General features: G+C 45.7%; 1 protein-coding gene across 3 annotated transcripts in view; it reads right to left on the minus strand.

Moving 5' to 3' along the window:
* ARPC1A (actin related protein 2/3 complex subunit 1A) overlaps nucleotides 1–27680 on the minus strand; it is a 1267577-nt gene that overhangs the window by 883804 nt on the left and 356093 nt on the right. For all 3 annotated transcript variants that reach the window (XM_044089354.1, XM_044089353.1, XM_044089352.1), the window contains exon 4: nucleotides 14528–14750. In XM_044089354.1, the coding sequence (XP_043945289.1) occupies nucleotides 14528–14750 (223 nt within the window). The remainder of the gene's footprint in view (nucleotides 1–14527; nucleotides 14751–27680) is intronic.

Here is a 27680-nt window from a genome sequence, read left to right on the forward strand (position 1 = left end):
GTTTATTTGCTGCTACGAGAATAGCTTTAACCGGTGAAGAGATTCCGGGAGTCCTGACTAGTAGTGGAACTTTAGCAGCCATGCTGTCAGCTTGAGGTTGTCCAGATTCAGGATCGGGAGGTCTAGGGGATGAGATATTAGATCCAGGAGGGGATCTAGAATCCAAGGCGGATTTAACAGGTGAGACCACAGGTAAGGGAACCACGTTTGACGAGGCTAGAATGGGGCAATGAGGATCATTCTGCTCCCCAACCGACTGGCTTTCTGTAAGAGTTTCAGCATCAAGGGCAGAGGAGGGTAGACAAAGTAGACCGGGGGGCCAAGCATGCACCAGAGCGTCTCTCGGGGATTCCCCGACGGGGGGGGATTAGAGTGAAGTAGCTGTTGCATTTCGTATTCGAGAGAGAGGCGAAGAGATCGCAACAGGGTTGCCCCCACACGGCAAAAATCCACTTTGCTACCTGGGGGTTGAAAGACTACTCGTAATGGGGAAAGGAGGGTGCGGCTGAGTCTGTCCGCCAGTATGTTGGACTGTCCCGGAATGTGCGTTGCAACAAGAAAGCGGTTGGCAGAAATCACCCATTCCCACACTCTCATGGCCTCTCGACAAAGAGGATAGGGCCTGGTTCCCCCCTGTTTGTTGATGTACCAGACCACTGACATGTTGTCAGTCTGTATCGCAATAGTCCCTACCGGAAGAAGGTTCTGTAGTGCTTGCAATGCCAATAGCACCGCTCTCATCTCCAGGACATTGATATGCAAGGAGGTCTCTGTGTCGTTCCACGTGCCTTGGACCGTCTTGTCGGCGCAATGCCCCCCCCCACCCGAGGCGAGAGGCATCCGTGGTCACCGTGGTGAGGGGAGGAGGCATGGAGAAGGAACGTCCCATATGGAGATCCAGGGACTGGAGCCACCATACGAGAGCCGTCCTGCACGCCTTGCTGATGGAAATAGGATGGTTCAGGAGGTAACGATGAAACGACCATTGGACTTGAAGGGTCCAATGCAGCACCCTCATGTTCAGATGAGCCAATGGCAAAAGAGTAATTGCTGCCACCATGGAGCCTAGAGCCCTCAGGACCAATCCCGCCAGTGGAGCTGTAGATTGGAGGATGGCCTGTACATGCAGCCTCAAGTTCTGAAGACGTTCCGCTGTCAGAAATGCTAGAAGATTTCTTGTGTCCAATTTGGCCCATATAAACTATATCACCTGGGTAGGAGCAAGAGAGGATTTGTTCATGTTGATGGTGATGCCCAGCTGGGGGGCCAGCCAGAGGAAGTAGTCCCTCGCTGAGCAAAGCAGATGCCTTGTCGGGGCGGTCAGGAGCCAGTCATCCAGGTATGGAAACACCTGCATTCCCTGGAGTCTCAGGTGGGCCGCTATCACTGCTAATACTTTGGTAAACACCCTGGGGGCTGTGGTGAGACCAAAGGGAAGGACCCTGAACTGGTAGTGACTGGCTCCCTAGCCGGAAGCGGAGAAACCTCCTGGATCGTCTGTCCATAAGAATGTGGTAGTACGCATCCTTGAGGTCTATAGTGCACATCCAGTCGTTCTCCCGCAGTAGGGGGAGAATGGATTGAAGAGTGACCATTCGGAATTTTTCTTTGGTTACCTACAGGTTCAGAAGGGAGAGGTCTAGGATTGGTCTTAAGTCCCCCGTCTTTTTTGGCACCAGAAAGAACCGGGAGTAAAACCCTAATCCGAGCTGGTCTGGGGGGACGGGTTGGATGGCTCCTTTTTCTAGCAGCTGCTGGATCTCTGCAGCTGCTGCCTCCTTCTGAGCAGGTGGTACATTGGGGAGGCTTTTGATTCTGGGGACATGATATATGGGAATTTAGTAACCACTGGATATGATACAAAGCACCCAGCGATCTGATGTGATGGACTCCCAAGCTGCCAGGTGCTTCGAGAAACGCCCCCCGACTGCCTCCAGAGTGGAGCAATCGGGCAACCCCTCAGGGTTGTTGCGTGGGTCGGTCAGAGAAAGGTTCTTTGGACCCAAAATTCCTCGGGCCCCCTATGCCTCTAGGGCGGCGTCCTCCTTGTTCTCCTCTGCCACGGAAGGACTGGTTGTCCGGAGCAGGCTGGGAATGTTGCGATTTCCGGAACCACATCTTCTTCTGTCCCTTTTGGTTCTTGGAGAAGGACCTCTGGGGAGTGGAGAAGCGGACTCCGACGGCAGACAACGTCTTTCCGTCCTTTTCGCTCTGGACTAAAGTGTCGCGAACGGTCTTGCCAAATAAGGCAGAACCATCAAAAGGGGCATTCGCAAATGATGCCTTAAAGGGTTCCGCGAAGTCATAATGTCGGAGCCAGGCCTGGCGCCTCATGACTAGGCCTGCTCCGCTGGCTCTAGCGGCTCCCTCTGTAGCACGGGACAACAACCGCATAGAGGTATTAGATATCGATCTTAGAGTGGCCATGCAAGTGGAGTACAATTGCTTATCCTCCGCCGACATGGACTCCGGGGGGGGGGGGGGGAGCAGCGTACTCTTTGATAAGGTCTTGCTGCATCCTGATAACATGTGCCATATAGTTCAGAGACCTTACTGAGAAGGTCGCTGAACTAAAAACCCGCTTCTCCAGGCAATCCATCGAGCGGGACTCTTTGCTCGGTGGATGGACCGAGGGACTCTCCTGAACCAATTCCCTCTTGGTGGCTGCCGCCGTCAAAATGGCATCTACGGGGGGACCCTTGCTCCAGTGGGATCTGTTCGCAGGGGGGCTCAGAATTCGATCAGGGCGTTTGGGAACTGGCTCCACAGTGTCTGGCTCCTTCCACGCCCTGGTGGTAATAAGGTCCACCAGGGGGTCGGCCAGAGGGGACACCCAAGAGGTAGACGGTCCTGCTTCGAATGCCTCCAGGAACACGGTCTCGTCAGCGGAAGCCTTGGGGACAGACCACCCCCCCTAATCCTGAGCATTTCCATGATGTCTCCAAAGGAGACATCTTCAGAGGAGGGGGGGGTGACCTAGGGGAGCCTTCCCCTTCATCCAAGTCAGTGTCTTCTGTTAAGGACTCGGGGGAGTCCACGTGTCTCCTCTTACACTTGTGCTTATGAGAGACATCCTCGGGGGGGGGGGGCTTTCAGAGGAGTTCTCACCAGCAACGACCTGTTCCAAGGGAATGACCCGAGACATCGAAGCAGGCTGTCCCTGAGGCCGGGTGATGGAAGCCTAACTCAACTGAGAGGGAGTGCGGGATGGAGCCGAAGCAAGGGCCGGGGGTCCGGATGCCCTCAACTGCATCGAAGGCCAAAGGGGAGTCGCTCTCTCTGGGATCCGAAAGTAGACTCACACTGGGATCCGATGGAGGGATCGGAACCGGCGCAGAGCCAAAGGACCCGTCTGCTCCGACCTGGATGGAGCCAAAGGCACACAGAATCCCACGGATCCAAAGCTCGGACCATGGCTCCGAGAGCTCGGATCCGACAAGAAAGGACCCGACAGACTCGAGGGCAGAGTTGGATCCGAAGTACCCAGTACTGTCGGTGCCGACCCACCCCGGGCTCCAACGCTGCCTGGCTCCGTACGCTCCGAACCCGAAAAGCGGGTCGGAGAAGGAGCTATCGGGGCAAAAAAAGGTGTTGAGCACTCCCATCTGCAGCTGGGCCTGGATGAACCTTCGCATCATCCGGTCCAAGTCCGCATCCGAAAGGCTGTAGGAAGATCTCGACGAGGCCACAGAGGCGGGCCGGGAGTGCCACCTCGATGACCTCGACGGAGATAGAGTCTCCTCCTCCTCAAGTCCCAAAGAAAAGCACGGGGATCGGAGCCGAGGAGACCTGGAAGCCGTGGAGGGAGAAGCCTGCTTAGCTGGGGGGGACCGAAGCGGAGGCCTCGACCCGCCGCTTGTGGTGCTTCTCCCTCCTTTTCTCCCTCCTGGCCTCCCTCTCCTCCGGCGCTTTAGTGGGAGTTTGAGTCCCGGCTTGGGGGGGGGGGCAGGAGTGGCCGCCACCGAGGACTGGGGTGGTGCCACGGGAGTACCAGAGACCGAAGCCGGATCCAGGGGCAAAAGTCCCGCCAGGATCAGCTTCGACCTACGGTGTTTCAGTGCCCTGGGGCTGAACCCCGCACAAACAGAACACCCAGAGGAGAGGTGTTCAACCCCAAGGCACCGAACACACCGAGTGTGGCCATCCGCCGGTGAAAGCTTATGGCCACACTCGGTGCACTTTGAGAAAATAGGCTTTGGGGCCTCCGACAGTTGTTTTTTTTTTTTTACAACAAAAAAAGGTTTAAAACTATGACTAAACTACCTCACACAGACCAGGCCCCAACACACAACAGTCCAAACACACACTACGCACCAGCGAAGGTGGGGGAGGAATTACACTAAAAAAATAAAGGTATACTGACAAAAAGGGAACCTAAACATGCGCAAACAGTAAACTATAAATAAAATGTAACAAATATGGATTTTTAGAACAAAAACGTTGTCACTTAACTACCACACGCCTGGAGCTCAGGAATCTAGAAGCATACGCAAGAGCGGCAAACTAGATCTGAGGTCAGTCAGGGTTGGCAGGGGATTATGGGTAAGGGGAGGAGCTAGGAGCTCAGATCTCTAAGCTATGAAATAGGTTGCCGGCTCGGATCAGAGTTCGGATCCAAGACCCAAAGGTTGTTGACAAATGAAGTACCTACTTCAGATTCATTGTTTCCAGGTCCTGAGAATGTTGACACCATAGGCTTTTTAGATACCACTGTAGTTTCCTCATATGCAGTCTTGCATATGGAATTAGTAAGCTGCAAGAGGCCATGAACCCCAGGGCTTGCAGTATTTTCCTTTCAGATAGTTGGATCTTTGTGGCCAGTTGTTTGAAGTAGGCTGTCAAATAAACTTGCTTCTCAGGCGTGAAGTAGGCCATCTGGAAAGTTGTGTTCAAGCTTGCTCCCAAGAATACAATTTGTTGGCAGGGTACTGGGTGAGATTTCTTTTCATTAATGGTGTACCCAAGTGAGGTTAGCAGTTTCTTTACAAATGCCAGATGGTGTAAAAGTATGTCCTGGATTTTCTGCCTGAATTAGACAATCGTCCAGGTATGGGTAAATCTGAATATTTCTTTGCCTGCAGAATGCAATGTCTGGAGCTAGGCACTTGATGAATACCCTGGGCGCCTGCTCAAACGTAGGTATTTTCTGCAAGATTCCCTTATTGGAATGTGCAGGTAGGCTTCTTTAAGTCTAATGTTGCCAACCAGATGTTTTTGCCACACATGGGAAGCAGCTGATGAAGAGTTAGCATTTTGAATTTTGGGATTACCAAAAAGGTGTTTAGGATAGACAGGTCCAGGATAGGACGCCAGGAGTAGTCTTTTCTGGGTATCAGGAAGAGTCTTGAGTAAAAACCTTGTCCCCATTCTTTTGCTGAGACAGGTTGAATAGCCCTGATACGTAGAAGAAAGAGAACCTGCTGTTGAGCCTTTGCCCACTGATTTGGGCATAGGTCTGGCCAACAGTTTGAGGTTGGTAAGGTGTGGAAATGGAATCTGTATCCTTGGGAAACTATATTTGTCTTGGGTAATGAGTTCCCAGTTTTTTTGCATGCAGGGCAATCTTTCCCCCTAATGGAGCAGTCAGTTGGGAAGGGCAGTGAAGGTTTAAGGTTAAGTCATTGTGACAGTTTACCATAGGGGGGTGTCTTACTACTTCCAGCTTTGGAAGTGGGAGCCCCCCCACTGCTTAGGCCTGTGAGTACCTTGAGACTGTAGCCTATGTGGTCTGCTGTTCCTGGGTTTGGACTGAGAAAGCCTGGATGACACAAGAAAGGACCAATTCTTAGAAGGCCAATGCCTACTAAATCTGGGAGGCTGTACTTGCCGGAAATCTTTAACAGTTTGCATAGATTTAGCTTTTTCCTCCATCTTTTTAAGTACTACTTCTGCTTTGGTGCCAAACCGGCGGTCTTGGTTTAAGGGAGCATCCAGTAATTTAGCTTTAACATGATCTGGCAAACTTTGCTCCTTAAGCAAAGCATGCCCTCTAAGAACAGACCCAGCGACAGCAGCCCTGCAAGATGCCTCTAAAGAGTTAAAACCACACTGCAAAGTAAGTTTACCAACTTGGCCAGCAGAATGCAATAAATCATGTAATTATTTGTTTTCAGCACAGTCAGGAATCAACATAATTTTCTGTTTAAGTAATCCAATAATATGCTGCTGATACTTTAACACATGAAACTGGCAGTTTAAGGCCCTAATGGCCAAAGTAGCATAAGTGTATACCTTCTTAACCCACCTGTCAAGGGCCCTGGAATCTCTATCAGACGGGACAGGGTTTTTGGCAGTATTAGCCTTAATGTCTTTGGGTTCCTGTGAAATGGTTTCTGGATCCACAGTAGGCTTCTTAAAGAGGAACTTGCGAGAGTCAGGTACTCTGTAATACCAGTCAGGTTTCCTGGGAGCTGGAGGTTAAGTGTCTGGGGCCAGGCTAGATTCCAAGAAGGCATCATCTACAATGACCAGTACAGGAGGGGGAGCCAAAGGCCTCTGTTGAGGTAGGAATAAGAATTCCCTAAGCCTCTTTTTGGAGTCAGAGTAATCCTGGCTTTTCCAGCAGAAATGCTCCCTAAGAGCTGCAAAGTTTCACCAAAAGAGAAATCTTCTGGAGGGGAAGCAGAGGGTATGGAGTCCTCTGCATCAGAATCCTCATAGGTAGATAAAGGCAAATCCTAGTCATCAGAAGAAACAGAAATTTCAGAATCCTGATCAGAAGAATCGGAAAGAAAATCAGTTCTAGGTCTCTTGGAGGGAGAAGGCTGGCTTCCCCTAATTAGAGTAATAAGGTCTTCAGCCATTTTTATCATTTGTTTTTTTTAGGCATATGGGCCTGGCCATGCTGTTTGGACGTCGGTTTTCTAGGCGTGGATTGAGTTTTAGGCCTTGAAGAAGATGGTGTCAGTTTGATATGCAAGTCAGTAGGGCTGAATACACCCTCAGAAGCCGGTGCCTGCACAGCAGCTCCAGAATCATCCAAGGTAGAGACATCTTCAGGTTCCATAGTCGAAGAAGCATCTCGCTGCATACCGGACTCCGAATGGGTCTCAGTAGAGGCCTGTGAATCTGAAGTAGCGGGTATCAGGGGCTGCGAAAGTGCCTCAGTGAGTATCGGCGAACTGGCGACTAGCTTAACGGAAGTGTCGTCAGCAGCTTTGGACCTATGCAGCCTGTATCTGTCTTTATCTTTACGTTTTTTCGGAATGTCGTTAGTCGGGTGGCTTACCGAAGCCATTTCTGGATAATGAAACAGAGTACCGAAATAGTTTGATGCAAAAGTGAACAGACGACGAATAGTTCGAGGATTGAAAAAGGCACAAAACTGACAGCGAGGAATGTCGTGGTCTAGGCCAAAGCAAGGAATACAGTACGAATGAAAATCTTTATGAGGTATTTGCTTTCCCCAAGTAATACAATTGTTAACTTTTACTGACATCGGTTTAGAGCAAGAAAAAGGATCCCCAACGGGGAACTTAGCTTTTTTGAAGACTTCGGTTCTGAAACTCGAAAAAGAAAATCTCAAGAGTCGGCCGACCGGCACTTGCGAACTGCTTCTGCTTCGGGCACCACATGGCAAGGAAGACTGATGTAATGGCGTCGGCTGCATGCTTTATACCCCTGACTACCTGACGTCATGGAAGAAGAGACAGCAACTGACACAGGACCCAAGACTTTGATAATCAGGCCGGCTGAGTGCTACCTACAAGCAGATAACCCAAATGTAATGACTGCAACAGTGAAACATCAAGAACATCCAGACTGTAACTGGACATAAGCTACAGGAAAGCAGCCTCTTGATACATACCTAGCCGTCCAATAATAGTCAATACAAATGCACTATTCTCTTAGCTGACAGGATGGTAACAAACTTCTTCCATCTTCTATGCCAATGATTTGGGTTCAGTTAGCAACATTTCTGCCAAAGATCCATGTAGGAAAGAAAGGAGGTTGTGTCTACACAACCAGCCTGCCTGATAAGGATGGGAAGGAATCTTCCTGCCACTGCAGCATATGGATGCTTAGAAAAGAAACAATGTTACATGACAAATTGATGCAGGCAAATCTGTCCTTACAACCACCCTGGTTACAGGAAGAGGTGCATTTCTGGGAGACCAAAGATCACAGTGTAGGTAGTACTTTCAAAGTTAATGTCAAACAAAGACGCCATAAAAGAAAAGTACAGTTGTGTACCTACCACAAATGTAGATGTTCGAGTGTATTCACTGTTGCAGTCATTACTCTTGGGTTATCCTGCTGGCAGGCTACCCACAGTCGGCCTGAGTTCCAAAGTCTAGGTCCGGCATCGGTTGCTGTCGCCTCTTCCCTGACGCCAGTGTGCCAGGGGTATAAAAGATGCAGCAGGTGACATTTTCTTCAGTTTTTCTTGCCCCAGATGTCAGGTGCCCCAAATAGGTAGGCTGAAAAATATATATATCAAAAAGAAATGCATACACAAAAATAACATTTCCATCTACAAGCAAATACACCAAAAAGGTTGTATAGGATAGAGAAGTGCAGATAAGGCCCAGCAAAGATAAGGAGGATGGTGGGTGGGTAACCTGGACTGCAACAGTGAATACACTCGAACATCTACATTTATGGTAGGTACACAACTGTACTATGTTCATAGTGTTTCACTGTTGCAGCCATTACTCTTGGGTTGAATCCCAAAGCTGAGGAAGGGTGACTGGGCTAAATAGGATTAGGAGAGGCTATGAGACCCTGCAAAACTGCAGTGGCGAAGCCTGCTCTGTACTTAGAGAGGCAAGTGGTAGTGCTTAGTAAAGGTGTGCACTGAACTCCAAGTTGCAGCTTTTAAGATTTCTTTGGTTGGTACTCCCCTGAGAAAGGCTGCTGAAGTGGCTGCTGCTCTGGTGGAATGAGGCCTAATGCCCTTAGACACTGATTTGCCATGTTGAGAATAGCAGAAACGGATGCAGTGGCCTATCCATTTAGAAAGTCTGTTTTGAGATAGCCTTTTCCTTGTGATCCTGCAGTATAGGACACTAGAAGTTGCTCAGTCTTTCTGAAAGCTTTAGTTCTGTCCAAGTAGAAGCGTAACTGCCTGTGAATATCCAAGGAATGCAGAATTTCCTTCCCCTTGTTCTGTGGATTTGGATAAAATGTAGGCAAGTGAATAGTTTGATTGAGGGCCACACTGGACACCACCTTCGGCATAAATGTAGGGTTTGTCCTGAGAGAAACCCTGTCTGGATGAAAAATGATGAAAGGTTCCACAGCCATGAGTGCTTGTAACTCCGAGACTCGTCTTGCAGAGGTAATGGCTAGGAGCAGAGCTGTTTTCCAGGATAAGAATTTAATATCTACTGTTGATGCTGGCTCAAAAGGAGGCAGTGTGAGTTTTTCCAAAACAAAGTTGAGGTCCCAGGCCAGAATTGGTGCTCTCCTTGGAGGCCTAATGTTTTTGGCCCCTCTGAGGTACTGCCTTATTAAAGGGTGAGAAAAGATAGGTGGGTTCCATATTGTAATGTGGCATGAATCTTAATTGATGAGAAAGAAAAGCCTTTGTTCAGCATCTCAATCAGGTATTGTAAAATCTGAGGAATGTTTGGTACAGACGTGTCAATGTCTTGTTCCTGGTTCTAAGCACAGAATCTCTTCCATTTTTCTGCATAAGACTTTCTGGTACTGGGCCTCCAAGATAACATCCATAACTGCTTTTGAAAGGGGAGTGTTCATTATGGCTACATTATCCACCATGCTGTCAGATTTAAGGTCCTGAGTTGGCTCTGCAGGATCCGATTGTTTCGTCGGGTCAGCAAGTGAGAAGTTTGAGGCAATATCCATGCTGGACCTTGAGACAAGCTCTTCAGGATTGGGTACCAGTGCTGGTGGGGCCAGTCTGGTGCAATCAGAATCATTTTTGGCTTCTCTTCTCTGACATTTAGGAGTACTCTGGGAAGGAGAGGTAGTGGGGGAAAACCATATACTGTTAGATTTTTCCAGATGAATGATAGGGCGTCCACTTTCCATGCTTGCTTGAGGTAAGTCCTTGTGCAAAATCTCTGCAATTGACAGTTGTGAAGGGAGGCAAATAGATCTATGTCTGGGTATCCCCATTTCCTTGTTATCATCCTGAAGACTTGTGGATCCAGTTTCCATTCGTGGGGATCCATGAGGTTTCTGCTTAGTTCATCTGCCAGAGTATTTGTTTGAGCTTGCAGGTGTAGTTGAAAGGCCAATGCTGTGTCCCATAAGGTCATTGCTTGTCTGCAGAGGGGGTAGGAATGAGTACCTCCTTGCCTGTTTATGTACCACATGACCGTAGTGTCTGTCTTTATTAGTAATTGTCCTGGATGAAGCAGGTCCTTGAAAGCTGTCGGGGCATTTTGAACAGCTAGCATCTCTTTTTGATTGATGTGAAGATGCATCTGGTTTGCAGGCCATGTGCCCTGAATACATTTTCCTGCCATATGGGCCCCCCCAGGCATAATCTGATGCATCCGTTGTCAGTGTCTGTCTGGCTGTGGGTAATCTGAATGGCAGACCCTTGTTGTGGTGACAGGCTTCTGCCCACCATCGAAACTCCTGTTGTAGGCAGGGAATGAGTGCAATTACTGTCTCCAGGCTGTGGCAATGCTGAGTCCAAACACTTTTCAGATACCACTGTAGTTTCCTCATATGCAGTCTGGCATATGGAATTAGTAGAATGCAGGATGCCATAAAACCAAAGGCCTGCAAGATTTTCCTTGCAGATAAGTGGGTTTTTGTTGCCAATTTCTTGAAGTAAGTAGTCGGTTGTTTTTGCTTGTCTGGCGTGAGATAAGCCATCTGGGCAGCTGTATTTAAGCTTGCACCCAGGAATATTATCTCTTGATAGGGCACTAGTTTTGATTTATTTTCGTTTACTGTGTACTCTACGCCAATTAGCAATCTTTTTACAAACGCCAGATGCTTTAGAAGAGTGTCTTTGTTCTCTGCTTGAATTAAGCAGTCGTCCAGGTAGGGATAAATTTGAATTCCTTTTTGTCTGCAAAACACAATTACTGGTGCCAGGCATTTTGTAAAGACCCTGGGCACAGTAGATAAGCCAAAGGGCAGTGCAGAGAATTGGTAATGCATTGAGCCAGCTATGAATCTGCGGTATCTTCTGCAAGACTGTCTGATTGGGACATGCAGGTAATGCCTCTTTTAGGTCCAAAGTTACTAGCCAAGCCCTCTTGCCCAGCATGGGCAGTAGCTGCTGAAGAGTCAACATCTAGAATTTTGGAACTTCCAGAAACATATTTAGTATGGATAGGTCCAGAATTGGTCTCCAGGTATTGTCCTTCCTGGGCACTAGAAACAGTCTGGAGTAAAACCCTTACCCCTGCTCTTGTTGTGGTACTTGCTGAATGGACCTCATGTCCATGAGGGCTGAAATTTGTTTTTGTGCCTCTGCCCATTGATTGTGTGGCAGGTCTGGCATGTCCTTTGACCTTGGTAGGGTGTGGAAATGGAACCTGTAGCCTTGGGACACTATGTTCAGAACCCATTTGTCTTGGGTAACCATTTGCCAATTTGATGGAAAAAAGTGCTAGGTTTCCTCCTAAGGGGGCTGACAAAAGGAAACTGCTTGGAACTGGAAGAGGAAAGTCATTGGGACTGTTTCTTGTAAGGTTGTGATTTGTCTTCTCCGCTTTTGGAGGTAGGAGCACCCCATTGTTTAGGCCTGTATGAGCCTTGGGGCTGAGATCTGCCTCTAGGACGCCTTTATCTGCCTCTTTGTGGTCTGTCTGAGACTGGAAAGGACTAAATTTTAGAAGGCCAGTTCCGGCTAAACCTGGGTGGCTGTACCTGTAAGAAATCCTTGACTGTCTGCATGGATTTTGCTTTATCCTCCATTTTTCAACACCTCTTCTGCTTTAGTACCAAACAAAGTATCATGCTGTAATGGTGCATCTAATAATTTTGCTTTAACATTATCAGGCAGATTTTGTTCCTTTAACCAAGCATGCCTTCTAATAACAGAACCTGTAAAAGCGGCCCTGCAAGAGGCCTCCAGTGAATCATAATCACATTGCAAATTATGCTTTCCCACTTGTTCAGTTGCATGCAATAAATCCTGCAATTCCTTGTTCTCAGAACATTCAGTATTTGTCAACATTTTCTGTTTAAGTAGTGACAGTAAATATTGCTGATATTTAAGCATATGAAATTGACAATTTAAAGCTCTTACATCCAGGGTGGCAGAAGTGTATACTTTTTTCCCCCATCTGTCTAGAGCACTAGAATCCCTATCAGAGGGGACAGGGTTTTTCGCAGTAGCAGCCTTAACCCACCTTGGCACCCTGAGATATAGTTTCTGGGTCAGCAGTGGGGTTTTTACATAGGAATTTATGAGAATACGGGACCCTGTAGTATCTGTCTGGCTTAACAGGTGCAGGGGGTAAAGAGTCAGGGGATAGTCCGGACTTTGAAAATACATCATCTACAATGTCTAAAACAGGAGGAATGGCAAGGGGTCTATGCTGAGGAAGTAGCAGGAAATCTCTGAGCCTTTTCTTAGACTCAGAATAATCTTGGCTCTCCCAGTGGAAATGCTCTCTTGTAGTATGCAGTGTTTCCCCAAAGGAATAGTCCTCAGGAGGAGAGGCTGAAGGAATGGATTCTTCAGCATCAGAATCCTCATAGGGAAGCAGAAGAGGAGTCAGAGGAAATAGATACCTGATAAGAAGAGTCATACTCTGTGTCTCTTGCCTAGGCCTCTTATCAGGAGGGGGATGGGAGCCCCTGATCAAAGTAATTAGGTCTTCGGCTATTTTGAGCATCTGTTTTTTTAGGCATGGAAGTCTGAGTAGGAGAATGCTGTACTTGTTTCTTTGTCTTTAGAGTTGCTTTAGTCTTTGAAGCTGAGGATGGCTTAATATATAGTTGTGTAGGTCTGAAGACACCCTCAGAAGCCGATGCCTGCTCAGCGGCTCCGGAACCATCTGAGGGATTGATTTCAGAGTGTCCAATACCTTGAGTTTCCAGAGGCCCAGTCGGCTCCACGTGGGAGTCGGAAGCAGCCTGTGGCTCTGAGGTAGCAGGTGCCAGAGGCTGCCAAAGCGCCTCACTGAGAACCGGCGACTGGCCTAGAAGAGGCTTCATCGGTTTTGTACCTCTGATGCCTATCCTTGTCCTTGCATTTTTTGTAAACTCCGGTTGTCAGCTGTTCCGCCGGCATTATATAATTAAATCTTCGGCCAAAGTAATAAAATGCAAAATCGAACAGACGCTTGATAGTGCGTTGGTTGAATCTATCGCAAAACCGACAGCTAGCAACGTTGAGATCAGGGCCTAGGCAAGGAATACAGTAAGAGTGAAAATCCTTATGAGGTATTTGCTTCCCACAAGAAACACAACTGTTAACTTTTTCTGACATCGGAACGGAGCGGGACAAAAGTTTCCCCAACGGGGTACTTAGCTTTAATGAAGACATCGGTTCTGAAATTCAGCTTTGAAAATCTCAGGAGTCAGCCGACCGGCACTTGCGAACTGCTTTTGCTTCTGGCACCGCGCGACAAGACTGAAGAACATGGCGTCGGCTGCATCTTTTATACCCCTGGCACACTGATGTCAGGGAAGAGGCAACAGTAACCGATGCCAGACCTAGACTTTGGAACTCAGGCCAAATGCGGGTAGCCTGCCAGCAGGATAACCCAAGAGTAATGACTGCAACAGTGAAACACAATGAACATCATATCTGTAAGGGGTTATTCTAGCCAAGTCCAACTCACTTCTACATTAGCATGAACTGAGAGAGGCTGCAATAAGACTGTCATTACACAGCAAATGGTACTGGCAAAATTAAATGAGAAAAAGCACACACAATTATCATTTAACACTTAAGCACTGAAGACCAGTGCATTTAATAAAAACAGAAGACAGTGACACACAATGACATTGAATATTCAGTCAGTCCAGAAATATCCTCTAAGTATGCAAAACTCAGAATTGTCTGGATCTATTTGGCAGTTAAAATATCTGGGAAAATAAAACAGGCAAGACCGTGTTAGCATGTATACCTACATATCTCAAAAGTTTGGTCATACTTTCCATAAATTAAATTACATACATACACACTCAGCAGTTAGGCCGCAGTGGTGCAGCAGTTAGCGTTGTCCCCTCACAGCAAGAGGTTCTCCCGTTCGATTCTCGGCTGGAGCGCCTTCTGTGTGCAGTCTGCATGTCCTCCCCATGGTCGAGTGACATTTAAAGACATGCAGGTGTAGGTGCGTGCGTGAATGGGTGTGCCTTCTTTGAAGGTTTGGCATCGGGCTGGCAACTCGGCACCATAAAAATCCACTGCCAATGATAAGCAGACCGGAGATCCGCTGTGGCAACCCCTAACCGGGAAAAGCCGAAAGAAAAGACATACGCACTCAGCAGTAAAATGGAGCTCTCTAACATTCATCTAACGTTCTATCACAAAAATGAGAGATCTAATAATTTGATACATGCTTTTATCTCAAATTATCCTGTGTGGAGGGAAATTGAAGTGAAATTTCACAGTTTTATGCAATGATTCCAAACGTCTCACCAATCATTTTCAGATTCAAAGTAACACACTGAGATAAGGCGAGCTCCACTCCCAACAGCAAATTTGTTTTCCAACGGTGACCACTTTACAAAGGTAGCAGCACGGTTAATTCTCAGTATCACAAGGGTAGGTTTCCATATGCCATCTTTTTGACTCCACACGTAAGCATTTCGATCTGCACCACAGGTAACAATTCGGTCACTTTTAGGGGCCCAGTCAATGCCTGCAAAATGATTGTACAATAATGTTTTAAAAACCATTTATGATTACTGTGCTTTTACCAGTTTACCCCAAGTAAATAATTACAAGTGCTTCAACTTAAAAATTATCTTTCATTCCTTCTCATTATGTGGTATGCGAACGTTAAGATTTCTAGCACCCTCTCTTCAGCAGATGTCATAAGCAAAAGAAGAGTGCTGAAATTGTATACCAGGTACTTCACTAAATTGTCCAACCCTCAATGGATACATTTCCACAGCTCAGCCCATCCTTTTCTATAATACTTTCACAGTATCATTCTACACAGCTTTTTTTCTGGATAACAAATTGCTAGTGTGTGTGTGTGTGTGTGTGTGTGTGTGTGTGTGTGTGTGTGTGTGTGTGTGTGTGTGACACACACACGTATGTATACATAATAAATAAATAGATATAGACAGACACCCACACATAAAACACCAGTTGTCAAAGCTTTCTCCTCTAAAGCTCCTGCAGCCCAGGAATGCTAAGAATAGTTAAGTTATTCTCAAATTTTTTTGCAGTTCCACTGGTTATGCAGTGAAAATGATCACATCACCAAAGGATCTCAAGGCACAATAGACCCCATCAGTATATTGACATAATCCACAACCCTGAACCTTTGCAATGCATCCATTGGTGTTACCCATTTAGTCAAAGGTTAAGCTACCCTTGTTCATCCATTAATACTAACTTAATTAGAACTGTAATAATCAGCACTTCATTTAATTAACTATGAATTGTAGGCCAATCGCCACGCCTACAGAATATCCCACACAGAAGTACAGTAAAGACATCTGGTAACCTGATAGCTAAACTCTACAACTCACTTGGCAACTTGCAACATCGGTACATTTGCTTCCAGTAATGTTTGTATACGAGGAGTAAATCTTTCACAACACTAAAAATTTTCAAATACGTACAATACATTAGCAGATGCGCTTATCTGCAGAAAATATTGCAGGAGACACCGGATTGATTAGATCAGATCGCTAAAGAAACCCAGTTTATCATAATTTATATAATCACTCACTCAATCAAAATAACTTTTCAGTAGAGATTCTAATATGCTGATGAGAGAAGAAACACAAACCAAATTTAGCACTAACATTGATTTCCAGCAACCTCCAGTTCTAAATTACACTCATTTTTCTCTAAACAGCTTTTGTCAACCATTCCCCTTCCTAGTTTTTATTTCTATTTTAATCACATTACCCTTTCCTAGAAATTGCCAATAAATGCCTTAAAGACAATTACTTCAACTTTGTTTGCTAACAAGAAAATACCCAAGAGCAAAAATCCAAAGACTACAGGGGAGAAAAGCTCATTAACGTTGAGATGATACACAATGCAGCAAGTTATTCAGTCCCCAACACCTGCTTTATTACAGTCAACTGGAAGACAAAGCTTCTCCGCACTCAATGAGCGGACAGTAGAGAACATATTCTGACTGGAATGTCACTCTACTGCAGGGCACATCTGCTATACAAACAAAGCATATACACCTGCAGACATTTTGGAAGACTACCAATTCAAAACAGCATGCCTCAGAGATTTGGAAGGAAACCAAAACACGCAGCAAAATCCAGAGTATATTTAGGCAGGATAAAACTCCACAGAGAAGCCAGAAGCCAACAGCTGATGAGTAGTAATCTTAACAAGGGTACCACTACGCCATCGACTTTGCATTAAAAAGCAGACTGATGTCTCAGATCATAACAAAAAAAGAAGTTATGTACTTACTATAACGTTCCATCTGTGCTGTCCATTTTCATTTATCCTTAACATTTGGGTTTGGATCAGATTATGGAGACTGACTCGGCAGTTACTAAAGCTTGCATGGGCCAAATCCTCCTCTCCCAACCACCTTAGATCGAGTTTGCATAATAGATATAAAAGTCATAGTTAAGGAAGCCATATCTGCTATGTCTTAACGATCAGAAAAAATTATACATACATTATCCGTTCCACCAAAGGTACTTCGAAGGCTAGGAGATGGAGGGAAGGGAGTCAAGGATAAATGAAAATGGAATGTTATGGTAAGTACATAACTTGTTTATCTGATGTTAATTTTCATTTTATCCTTGGCATATGGGACAGAGTTCCCCAGCTACCTTAGACCTTGGGAGGACTCACGGAAGGACATTCCTGAGCACCACTGAACCAAAGGATGCTCTTCCTCTAGAGACCAAATCCAATCTGTAATGAGTAATAAAGGTACAGGGGAAAAGCCCAAGTTGACGGACAGGCTCCTGCATTGAAAAGAGAAGCCAAAATATCTAAATTGGTGCAGCGGCAGCGTTGTCGTCTCACAGCAAGAGGTTCTCCCTTTTGATTCTCGGCTGGAGCGCCTTCTGTGTGGAGTCTGCATGTCCTCCCCGCGATCGAGTAGCCTTCAAAAGACATGTGTGAATGGGCATGCCTTCATTGAAGGTTGGGCTTCGAGCTGGCACCTCGGCACCGTAAAAATCTACTGCCAATCATTAGCGGACGGGAGTTCCGCTGTGGCGAACCCTAACCGAGAAAAGCCGAAAGAAGAAGATGCAGAAAAGGGGTCAATATTTCTTTCATGAGCCAAAAAGTAAATTCTTCCACTTAGTATACAGTTTACAGGTAGAAGGCTTAAGAGAAGCTAGGAGCATTTGCTATACCATGGAAGAAAGGCTAACTCACCTGGCAATCAAGGGAACTGGAGGAACCATGCTGTCATCTTGAGATTCAGAATGTTTGGATGAACTAATCCCTCTGGATGGGACAGAAGGCCTTAAGCTAGGTCCAGAGTCCAAGATGGTTGAATCAGAAAAGGCCAAAGAAAGGTGAACCAAACCTGTCAAGGCCAATAAGGTACAATGAGGATTACTTTGATCTTCAGCTTGAGTGCTTTCTGTAAGAATTTTGGGATTAGAGGTACCAAGGGAAAGGTATATAGTAGTCTGGGGGGGGGGGGGGTCAAGTTTGGAGAACAGCATCTCTTGGTGACTTCTCCAGGGGGGGAATCAGGGAAAGTAGTTGCCGCACTTGTTGTAAAGGGAAGAGTCAAACCGGTTGCAACAAGGCTGGCCCCATTAACAGAAAATCCTTTCCGTCACTTTTGGACTGACAACACTCGTGACACAGGAGAATACATCTACTCAATTTCTGTACCATCATACGAGCCTCCCTGGAATGTGCATTGCTATCAGAAAGTGGCTGGAAGAGATCACCCAATGCCATACCCACAGCTTCTAGACAAAGGGGGTAAGATTTAGTTTATCCCGGTTTGCTGATGTACCAAACTACTGAAACACCTGTGTTTGAATTGCAATTGTTCCCACAGGAAGAGCAACTTGAAAGGCTTGCAGCACTAAAAGTACTGCTTTTAGCTCCAGAACACTGACATGCAAGTTGGCCTCTGTAGGGGGATCAAGTGCCTTGGAATGGTCTTGCCCAGAAAAAGCTCCTCCCCACCCCATCTGGGAGGTGTCTGTGGTCAGTATGGCCTTGGGTTCTGGAAGGACGAAGGGGCGGCCCAGGAGAATTTCATTGGAATGTATCCACCAAGCTAAATTTTTTCTGCAATGATTGATGATCAAATCCTGATCTGACATGGGTTGGTATATATAGACCACTGCAATGTCAGCAGCCACTGTAGAATTCTCATGCAATATCTTGCTAGGGGAACTACAGTTATCAGCATTGCAATGGAACCTACAGCTTGTAAAATTAGACGAGCAGGTCCTCTTTTGCTGTAAAAAATTTTTGAACCTGTGTCCTGATTTTCTGAAGTCTCACAAGTGGAAGGGATGCTACTGTTGCTGTCAAATCTAGTAGAGCTCCTATAAACTCTAAACTCTGAGTTATAGTCAATTGAGATTTTTCATAACTTAGTTATTCTTAAGTATGCACAGGTCTGGGGAACATAATCCCTTTCTTCTAACAGTTGATGCCTGGTAACAGCAGTAATGAGCCAGTCGTCCAGGTAAGGAAACACCCGGCATCCTTCCAGTCTCAAGTGAGCTGCTACTTTTGCCATACATTTGGTGAACACCCTGGAGGGTGTGGTGAGACCAAAGGGAAGCATCCTGAAATGGTAATGACTGGCTCCCAGCCAGAAGCTGGGGAACGTTCTGAATTGCTTGTCCATTTTTATGTGATAATACGCATGCTGAAGATCTATCGAGCATATCCAGTCATCCTTTCCCAGAAACAAAGAATGGACTGTCTTGTGACAATCTGAAATTTGTCAAACTGATTTGTTCAACACACTGAGATCCAAATCAGGTCTTCAGGCCCCTGACTTTTTTAGCACTGAAAAGAATCTTGAGTAAATTCCGGATCCTCTCTGGTCTACTGGGACTTCCTGAAGGACTCTTCTCTAGCAGTTTTTGAATTTTCTAGAACTGCTGGTTCCCTCAGATTGGGTGGATAATCAAGGATTTCTTTGAATATGTGGGGATGAAGGGAAAAGGGTATGCTATAACCTCTAGAAATAATCCATTGCATCCAAGAATCTGTTAAATTTAGCCAAGCGTTTTGGTGCAAGGATAAGCATCCCCCAAATGCCTGCAGAGAAATACAATCAGGCGTCTCTTTAGGAATGCTGAAAGGGCTTACCCAGGAAGGATGCCTTGATTCTGTGGATCACCTCTGCTGCATGGATGAAGTCTTCCATTGTAGTTGCCCCCTCTGCCCCTTGTTCAACTGACTCCATGTGTGTCCTGGAAAGGCCCTTATGATTTTTTTTTTGAACAACATCTTTCCACTGATCTTCTGATTCCTGGAAAAGGATTTCTGGGGAACAGAAAGACGCATGCCCACAGTAGAAAGGGCCTTACCATCATTCTCACACCTGTATGTCGTCTCTCTAACTTTTGAGTCAGAGACAATCTGTCAAAGGGTGCATTGACAAATGAAGACTTAAATGGTTCCGCAAAATCACATAGAAGCATCCAGGTACGTCTCCTTATGGCTACACCTGAAGCCACAGCTCCGGTGGTCCCTTCGGCTCAATGCGCAAGTAGCCTCATGGACAAGTTTGACACAGACTCCAGGGTGGCCAACTGGGAAGCAACTTTTTCTTGGACTCCCTCACTAAAGTACAGTTGTGTACACTTACCATAAATGTAGATGTTGAGTGTATTCACTGTTGCAGTCATTACATTTGGGTTATCCTGCTGGCAGGTTGCCCTCAGTCGGCCTGAATTCCAAGTCTTAGGTCCTGAGTCGGTTGCTGTCGCTTCTTCCCTGATGTCAGGTCGTCAGGGGTATAAAAAGATGCAGCCGATGCCATTTTCTTCAGTTTTTCTTGCCCCAGATGTCAGGTGCCCCCAAAAGGGTAGGCTAAAAATATGTACATAAAACATACATGCACCAAAATAAGCTTTACCTTCATCTATAAGCAAATACACCACATAGGTTGTAAAGATTAGAGAACTAAAGATAAGTTCCAGCAAAAATATGGGGATGGCAGGAGGTTAACCTGGACTGCAACAGTGAATACACTCGAACATCTACATTTATGGTAAGTGTATACAACTGTACTATGTTCTTCGTGTTTCACTGTTGCAGTCATTACATTTGGGTTGAGTCCCAAAGCTATGGTTGGGGGGCTGGAGCTAAACAGCATTAGGAGTGGCTATGAGGCCCTGCAGAACTGCTGTGGAAAAGCCAGCCTTGGATTTACAGTAGAGAGGCAGATTGTAATGTTTTGTAAAGGTATACACTGAACTCCCAAGTAGCAGCCTCTAAAATGTCTTTGGTTGGTACTCCCCTGAGAAAGGCTGCAGACGTGGCACTCCCCTGAGAAAGGCTGCAGCTCTGGTTGAATGTGGCCTAATGCCCTTAGGCACTGGTTTGCCATGCTGTGAGTAGCAGAAACGAATGCAGTGACCTATTCACTTTGAAATAGTCTGCTTGGGGATGGCCTTTCCTTGTGATGCTGCAGCATATGCCACTAGTAATTGTTCTTTCTGAAAACTTTAGTTTTGTCCAAGTAGAATCTAAGTTGTCTGTGTACGTCCAAAGAATGCAGAATTTTCTCCCCCTTGTTTTGTGGATTTGGATAAAAAGTTGGCAAATGAATAGTTTGGTTAAGGGCTACACTGGATACCACCTTAGGCAAAATGTAGGGTTTGTTCTCAGAGAGACCCTGTCTGGATAAAAAATGATAAAGGGTTCCACAGCCATGAGAGCCTGTAGCTCTGAAACACGTCTTGCAGAAGTTATTGCTAGGAGCAGAGCTGTTTTCCAAGATAAGAACTTTATATCTGCAGTAGCAGCTGGCTCAAAAGGAGGTAAGGTGAGTTTTTCCAAGACAATTGAGGTCCCATGCAGGTATTGGCTTTCTCCTTGGAGGCCTTAAGTTTTTGGCTCCTCTGAGGTAGTGTCTTAATAAAGGATGAGAAGAGTGGTGGCCTCTGTATTGTAATGAGCCGAAATGGCAGAGGCATGGATTTTAATTGATGAAAAAGATAGACCTTTGTCCAGCATCTCAGTTAAATATTGCAAAATCTGAGGAATATTTGGGACAGCTGTATCAGTTCCTTGAGCTTGGTTCCAAGCACAAAATCTCTTCCATTTCCCAGCATAGGATTTTCTAGTACTAGGCCTTCTGGCTTCTAAAATGACATCCATCACAGCTTTACTGAGAGGTGTGGTTTGTATGGCTACATTATCCGCCATGCTGCCAGGTTTATGGTCCTGAGTTAGCTGTGCAGATTCTGATTATTTTGCTGGGAGAGTAGATGAGGTATTTGAGGTAAGGTCCAGGCTGGGCATTGGGACAAGTTCCTTAAGCTCGGATACCAGTACTGGCGTGGCCAGTCTGGGGCAATCTGAATTATTTTTGGTTTCTCCTGTCTGACCTTTATGAGTACCTTGGGGAGGAGAAGCAGTGGAGGAAAGGCATATACTGATAGGTTTGTCCAGCTGAAAGATAAGGCGTCCACTTTCCAAGCTTGTCTGTGATAAGTCCTTGTGCAGAATCTTTTTAGTTGATTGTTGCGAGGGGAGGCAAATAAGTCAATGTCCGGGCGTCCCCATTTCTTTGTTATCATGCTGAAGACTTGTGGATCCAGGTGCCACTCGTGGGGATCCATGAGGTTTCTGCTTAGTTCATCTGCCAGACTATTTTCCTTTCCTGGCAGGAATTGTGCCTGCAGATGAACTTGATAAGTCAATGCTGTGTCCCATAAAGCCATGACTAGTCTGCAAAGGGGGTAAGAATGAGTGCCCCCCTGCTTGTTTATGTACCACATTCTGTCTTTATCAGTAGTTGTCCCGGATGAAGTAGGTCCTTGAAGGCTGTCAGGGCATTTTGAACAGCTAGCATCTCTTTTTGATTGATATGTAGATGGCTTTTGGTTTGTGGACCAGGTGCCCTGAATGCCTCTTTCTGCCATGTGTGCCACCCAGGCATAATCTGATGCATCCGTCGTTAGGCTCTGCCTGGGTGGGAGTAGGGAGAATGGCTGCCCCTTGTTTTGGAGACAAGCCTTTGCCCACCATCGAAACTCCTGTTGCAGGCAGGGAATAAGAGTAATCATTGTTTCCAGGCTGTGGCAATGTTGTGTCCAGACACTTTTTAGGCACCACTGAATTTTCCTCATATGCAGCCATGCATATGGAATTAGTAAGATGCAGGATGCCATGAAGCCCAAAACCTGCAGAATTTTTCTTGCAGATAACTGGGCCTTTGTTGCCATTTCCTTGAAATAGGTAGTCAGTTGCCTTTGTTTGTCTCAAGTGATATAAGCCATCTGGGCAGTTGTATTTAAGCTTGCACCCAGGAATATCTCTTGAGAGGGTACTAGTTTTGATTTCTTTTTGTTGACTGTGTAGTTTTGATTTCTTTTTGTTGACTGTGTACCCTAGGCATGTTAAAAGTCTTTGCACAAACTTCAGATGCTGTAGTAGAATGTCCTTGTTCTCTGCTTGTATGAGGCAGTCATCCAAGTAAGGATATATCTGTATTCCTCTTTGTCTGCGGTAAGCAATTATTGGTGCCAGGCACTTTGTGAAGACCCTGGGCGCAGCAGATAAGCCAAAGGGCAGTGCAGAGAATTGGTAATGCTTTGAGCCAACCTTGAATCTGAGGTATCGTCTGCATGATTGTCCGATTGGGACATGCAGGTATGCCTCTTTTAGGTCTAAAGTCAAGAGCCAAGCCTTGCTGCCCAGCATGAGCAGAAGCTGCTGCAAGGTCAACATCTTGAATTTTGGTATATCCAAGAAAGTGTTTAGATAGGTCCAGTACTGGTCTCCATGCTTTGTCCTTTCTGGGTACCAAGAACAGTCTTGAGTAAAATCCTTGTCCCTGCTCTTGCTATGGCACTTGTTGAATAGCCCTCATGGCCATGAGAGCTGTAACTTGTTTTTGAGCCTCTGCCCATTGATTTTTTGGCAGGTCTGGCCATCCGTTTGCCCTTGGCAGGGTATGGAAGTGAAACTTGTAGCCTTGTGACACTATATCTAGAACCCATTTGTCCTGGGTTATAATGTGCCAATTTTGAGAAAAAAGTGTTAGTTTTCCCCATAAGGGTGCTGCCAGAACATAAGTGCTTGGTGCAGGCAGGGGGAAGTCATTGGGACCGTTTCCTGAATGGTTGTGATTTGCCTTCTCCACCTTTGGAGGTAGAAGCACCCCACTGCTTAGACCTGTAGGAACCTTGCTGCTGTGATCTGCCTCTAGGGCATCTGGATCTGCCCCTTTGAGGTCTGTCCGAGACTGGAAAGGACCAATTCTTTGTAGGCCAGTGTCTGCTAAATCTAGGTGGCTGTACCTGTAAGAAATCCTTGACCATTTGCATACATTTAGCTTTGCCCTCCATTTTCTTTAACACCTCTTCTGCCTTAACACCAAACAAGGTATCATGTTGTAATGGAGCATCTAATAATTTTGCTTTAACATTATCAGGCACAGTTTGTTCCTTTAACCAAGCATGCCTCCTAATGACAGAGCCCGTTAACAGCGGCCCTGCAGGAGGCCTCCAGAGAATCAAAACCACATTGCAAAGTATGCTTTCCAACTTGTTCAGCTGCATGCAATAAATCCTGCATTTCTTTGTTTTCTGCACATTCAGAATTTACCATCATTTTCTGTTTAAGCAGTGACATGATATATTGCTGATATTTGAGCATATGAAACTGGCAATTTAAGGCCCTTATAGCGAAGGTAGCAGAAGTGTAAATCTTTTTTCCCCATCTATCTAGAGCCCTAGAATCCCTGTCAGAGGGGGTAGGGTTTTTTGCAGCAGAAGCCTTGACCCCTTTGGGACCCTGAGAGAGAGTTTCTGGGTCAGCAGCAGGGTTTTTGAAAAGGAATTTATGAGAGCCAGGGACCCTGTAGTATTGTCCAGCTTAACAGGAGCTGGATGTAAGGAGTCAAGGGTCAGACTAGACTCTGAGAACACATCACCTACAATGTCTAACACAGGTGGAAGAGCTAGAGGCCTGTGTTGAGGAAGTAAAAGAAAGTCTCTGAGCCTCTTCTTAGATTCTGAAAAATCTTGGCTCTCCCAGTGGAAGTGCTCCCTCATGGTATGCAAGGTTTCCCCAAAAGAGTAGTCCTCAGGAGGCGAAGCTGAAGGAATTGATTCTTCAGCATCAGAATCCTCATAGGGGGGAAGAGAATACTCTTGATCAGAAGAAATGGAAACCTGATCTGAAGATTCATAGTCTGTCTCTTGCCTAGGCCTCTTATCAGGAGGGGGATGGGAACCCCTGATGAAAGTAATTAAGTCTTCGGCCATTTTGAACATCTGTTTTTTTTGGGCATAGAGGCCTTCCATGTGACTGGTGAACTTGTTTCTTTGCCTTTAAAGGTGTTTTAGTCTTTGCCTTTGAAGTCGGTTTAATATATAATTGTTTAGGTCTGAATACACCCCCAGAAGCAGATGCCTGCTCAGCGGCTCCGGACCCATCTGAGGGAATAATTTCCGAGGCTCCAATACCTTGAGTTTCCAGCAGCCTGGCCAACTTCATGTGGGAGTCGGTAGTGGCCTGCTAAGGAAAGATTTTGAGACTTCCAGTCACCCCTCTGCTTCAAAATGTCTAGGAGGTCTCCAAAGGAGACAGCATCAGGGGGTGACTTGGGGACTCTTCCCCTTCATCAAAATCAGTGTTTTCTGTTAACAATTCCCGTGGGGAATCTAAGTGCTTCCTCTTGCACTTCTTCTGAGGAACCTCCTCAGGGGGACAGTCTGGTAAGGTATCAGAAAATGATAGAATCTGTATCTGAGGCGCCTGAGGATTTGGCACTCGTTGCCCCAGTCGAGACACTGGTTGAAAACCTGAGCTTGAGGAAGGTATTTGCTAAGAGGAGGAAGGGGCCGTCTAAGTGACTGCAACAGACAAGGCCCTCTCCATTGCCTCGAAAGCTGGATCCCTTGAAGAGGGAAGGGAGCCTGGAACGGAGACAGATTGCCTCAGAACCATGGTCACTCCATGCTCCGAGACAGAAGCTGGAGCCAAACGGAACAGTGTTGATGCTCCAAAGTGCAGCGATGGCTCTGAAAACATTGGAAATGACTCCTGGCCCTCAGAGCAGAAAGCAGAGATACGGCCCCAGGAGGTCTCCAGGTTTGAAAGACCTGAAGAACTTAGGGCGCTAACCAGTTTTGAAGGAAGAGAAATCTCTGGAATAGATGCAGTCAACGCCAGACAACTCGGAGCTGGAAAGTCTAACACCTCGGAGGTCAGAGGAAGGAGTAGTTCAAGGGGTTAAGGAAGGTTCAGTTCCTGAATCCATAGGGATCAGAGCAGAAAGAATCCTCTAAATCCTCTTGCTCACATTTTTTTCACCAGTCTCTTCATGTCGACTTCTGTAAGACTTACAGTGGAGACGGACGGACATTAGAGCAGGTGATTTAGGCATTTTCAGAAAAACTTCCGGTAATTCACCCAAAAAAGGATCAAGTGAAGGAGAGTAGGTTGTCCTATGTAAAACTTCTTTCTGTACTGTACCAATAATCTGTGTCGATGTGGTCGACATCAATGCAGAACCAGGAAGCAATACTACTTGGGCTGGTATGCAAAGTAAATTTTTCTGATAATTTTCCTTCTCATTCTTCCTTTTTTTCTGCTGTTGTATTGTAGTAACAATATCTTTCACTAAATTTTTCCTGTATAATCTACCTTTCTACACAGGGATCTTACGGCCGCACTTCTAGCATTTGCTGGCCATGCTGAAAACTTCAGCATCAAAGCTTTGGAATCAGAAGTTGTAGTGCCGATGCTTTTACCTGTACCGATGCCTTAGACCTGGAATCCATCAGATCCAGAGAACTTTTATGAACCGAGGATCTAGGCTTTTTATGTGTCAGTGCTGAAGGAAATGATGGTACTGACAGACATCTCTTTTTAGTCTTTCTCATGGAGGATGAGGAAGAAGAAATAATATCAATTTTGCTTTTGTCGTGAGTTGATATACATCGCCAAAGGCAGAAGGAATCAAACCTTTCAGGATTCATTTTTTCTTTCAACCACAACCCTATGACTAAAGCCATAGCATACACTCCAATCTTCCTGTAAGTGGACAAGACCCAAACAAACGCACAACAGGTGCAAATCTGAGACAGGGATCTTACGGCTGCACTTCTAGCATTTCCTGAAGCCAGAGGGATCCTTATGTTTTTCAGCATGAATAAAAAGCCTAGAAAATATGCATGCGCACACACATGCAGACACACGCAAGCACGCACATGCACACACACACACCACACTTACACCAAAAGGGAGGGTACAGCACACACATTCAAACAAGGATACTACACAGGAAAGGGTTTTTTTTTTTTGTTTGTTTTTTTAAACAAAGGAAAGTAGAGAAAGAGTAAAAGTGACTATCAACAATGATAGTATCAGACACACAAAAGTGTATGGAAAGGGGGCCATCAACGTTGACAGCAGAAGGCACATTGAAGTATACAGAAAAGTGAGAGTGACTAAACTTGAAGTGTAGAAAGGTAGATATACAGGAAAAATTTAGTGAAAGATATTGTTACTACAATACAACAGCAGAAAAAAAGGAAGACTGAGAAGGAAAATTATCAGAAAAATTTACTTTGCTTAAGAGCTATGGCGAACATGTCTGGAAAAGCAGCAAATGAGATTTGAGGAAAATGGGATAGGATTGTGGGTAGAGGTGAAGCTTGAGAGTTTTTGGCCTGCGTGAGTTGTAGTAACGGCCTAGTCCGGCCCGATAATAAGAACTAAACCCAAATGTCAAGGATAAAATGAAAACTGACACCAGAACAGACTGTATTAATACACGTTTTCCAGCTCAAGTTGATTTAGAGACTACCCTAGGGCCGGGGGGATTCCCTTGGATATGTATGTATGTGTTCTCCTCATATCAAAATCTAGCAGTACATTTCTGCAAAAACATGGACTCTGGGACATCTGCAAAACCAGAGACAAACTGACGTAATACACTAGTGACACAAGTATGCACACATCCATGAAGACTCAGTTCACACCCATACCACTAACTAACATCTTCCTACAAGTCACAAACACAATTTTGATATTACAATGGTAATCAAGTGACGTACCAATATACACACAATATATTTAAAGGGACCTCCAACAGCAGCAGCTAAAAGAACTGCTCATCCACATGGGGATGAAGGGAACATATTTCTCACCCATTAAGGAGGGTCCCCCTTTTACAGCTAACACAGAGGACCCTCCTTGATGGCTCCTTTGCGGGGATGAATAGCAAAGAGTTACCAAAGCTGTGGAAGGAGCTAAAAAACTGCACAGAGTTCAGACAGCCAAGTCAAAGAATACCAGCATCGGTAAAAGTTGCCCAAATCTCAGAATAACAATCAAGGCAATAATGTTTTGCAACAGAAAAGTGTGAACCAAAGATAACTGGCTGTGAGGTCTGCAATGGAGATGGTCTTGAAGAAAACACTCGAGGCAGCCATTCTTCTGATTGCAC

Source organism: Protopterus annectens, chromosome 12.part0 (assembly GCF_019279795.1).
Source record: "Protopterus annectens isolate FY-2018-M chromosome 12.part0, PAN1.0, whole genome shotgun sequence".
NCBI lineage: Eukaryota > Metazoa > Chordata > Ceratodontiformes > Protopteridae > Protopterus > Protopterus annectens.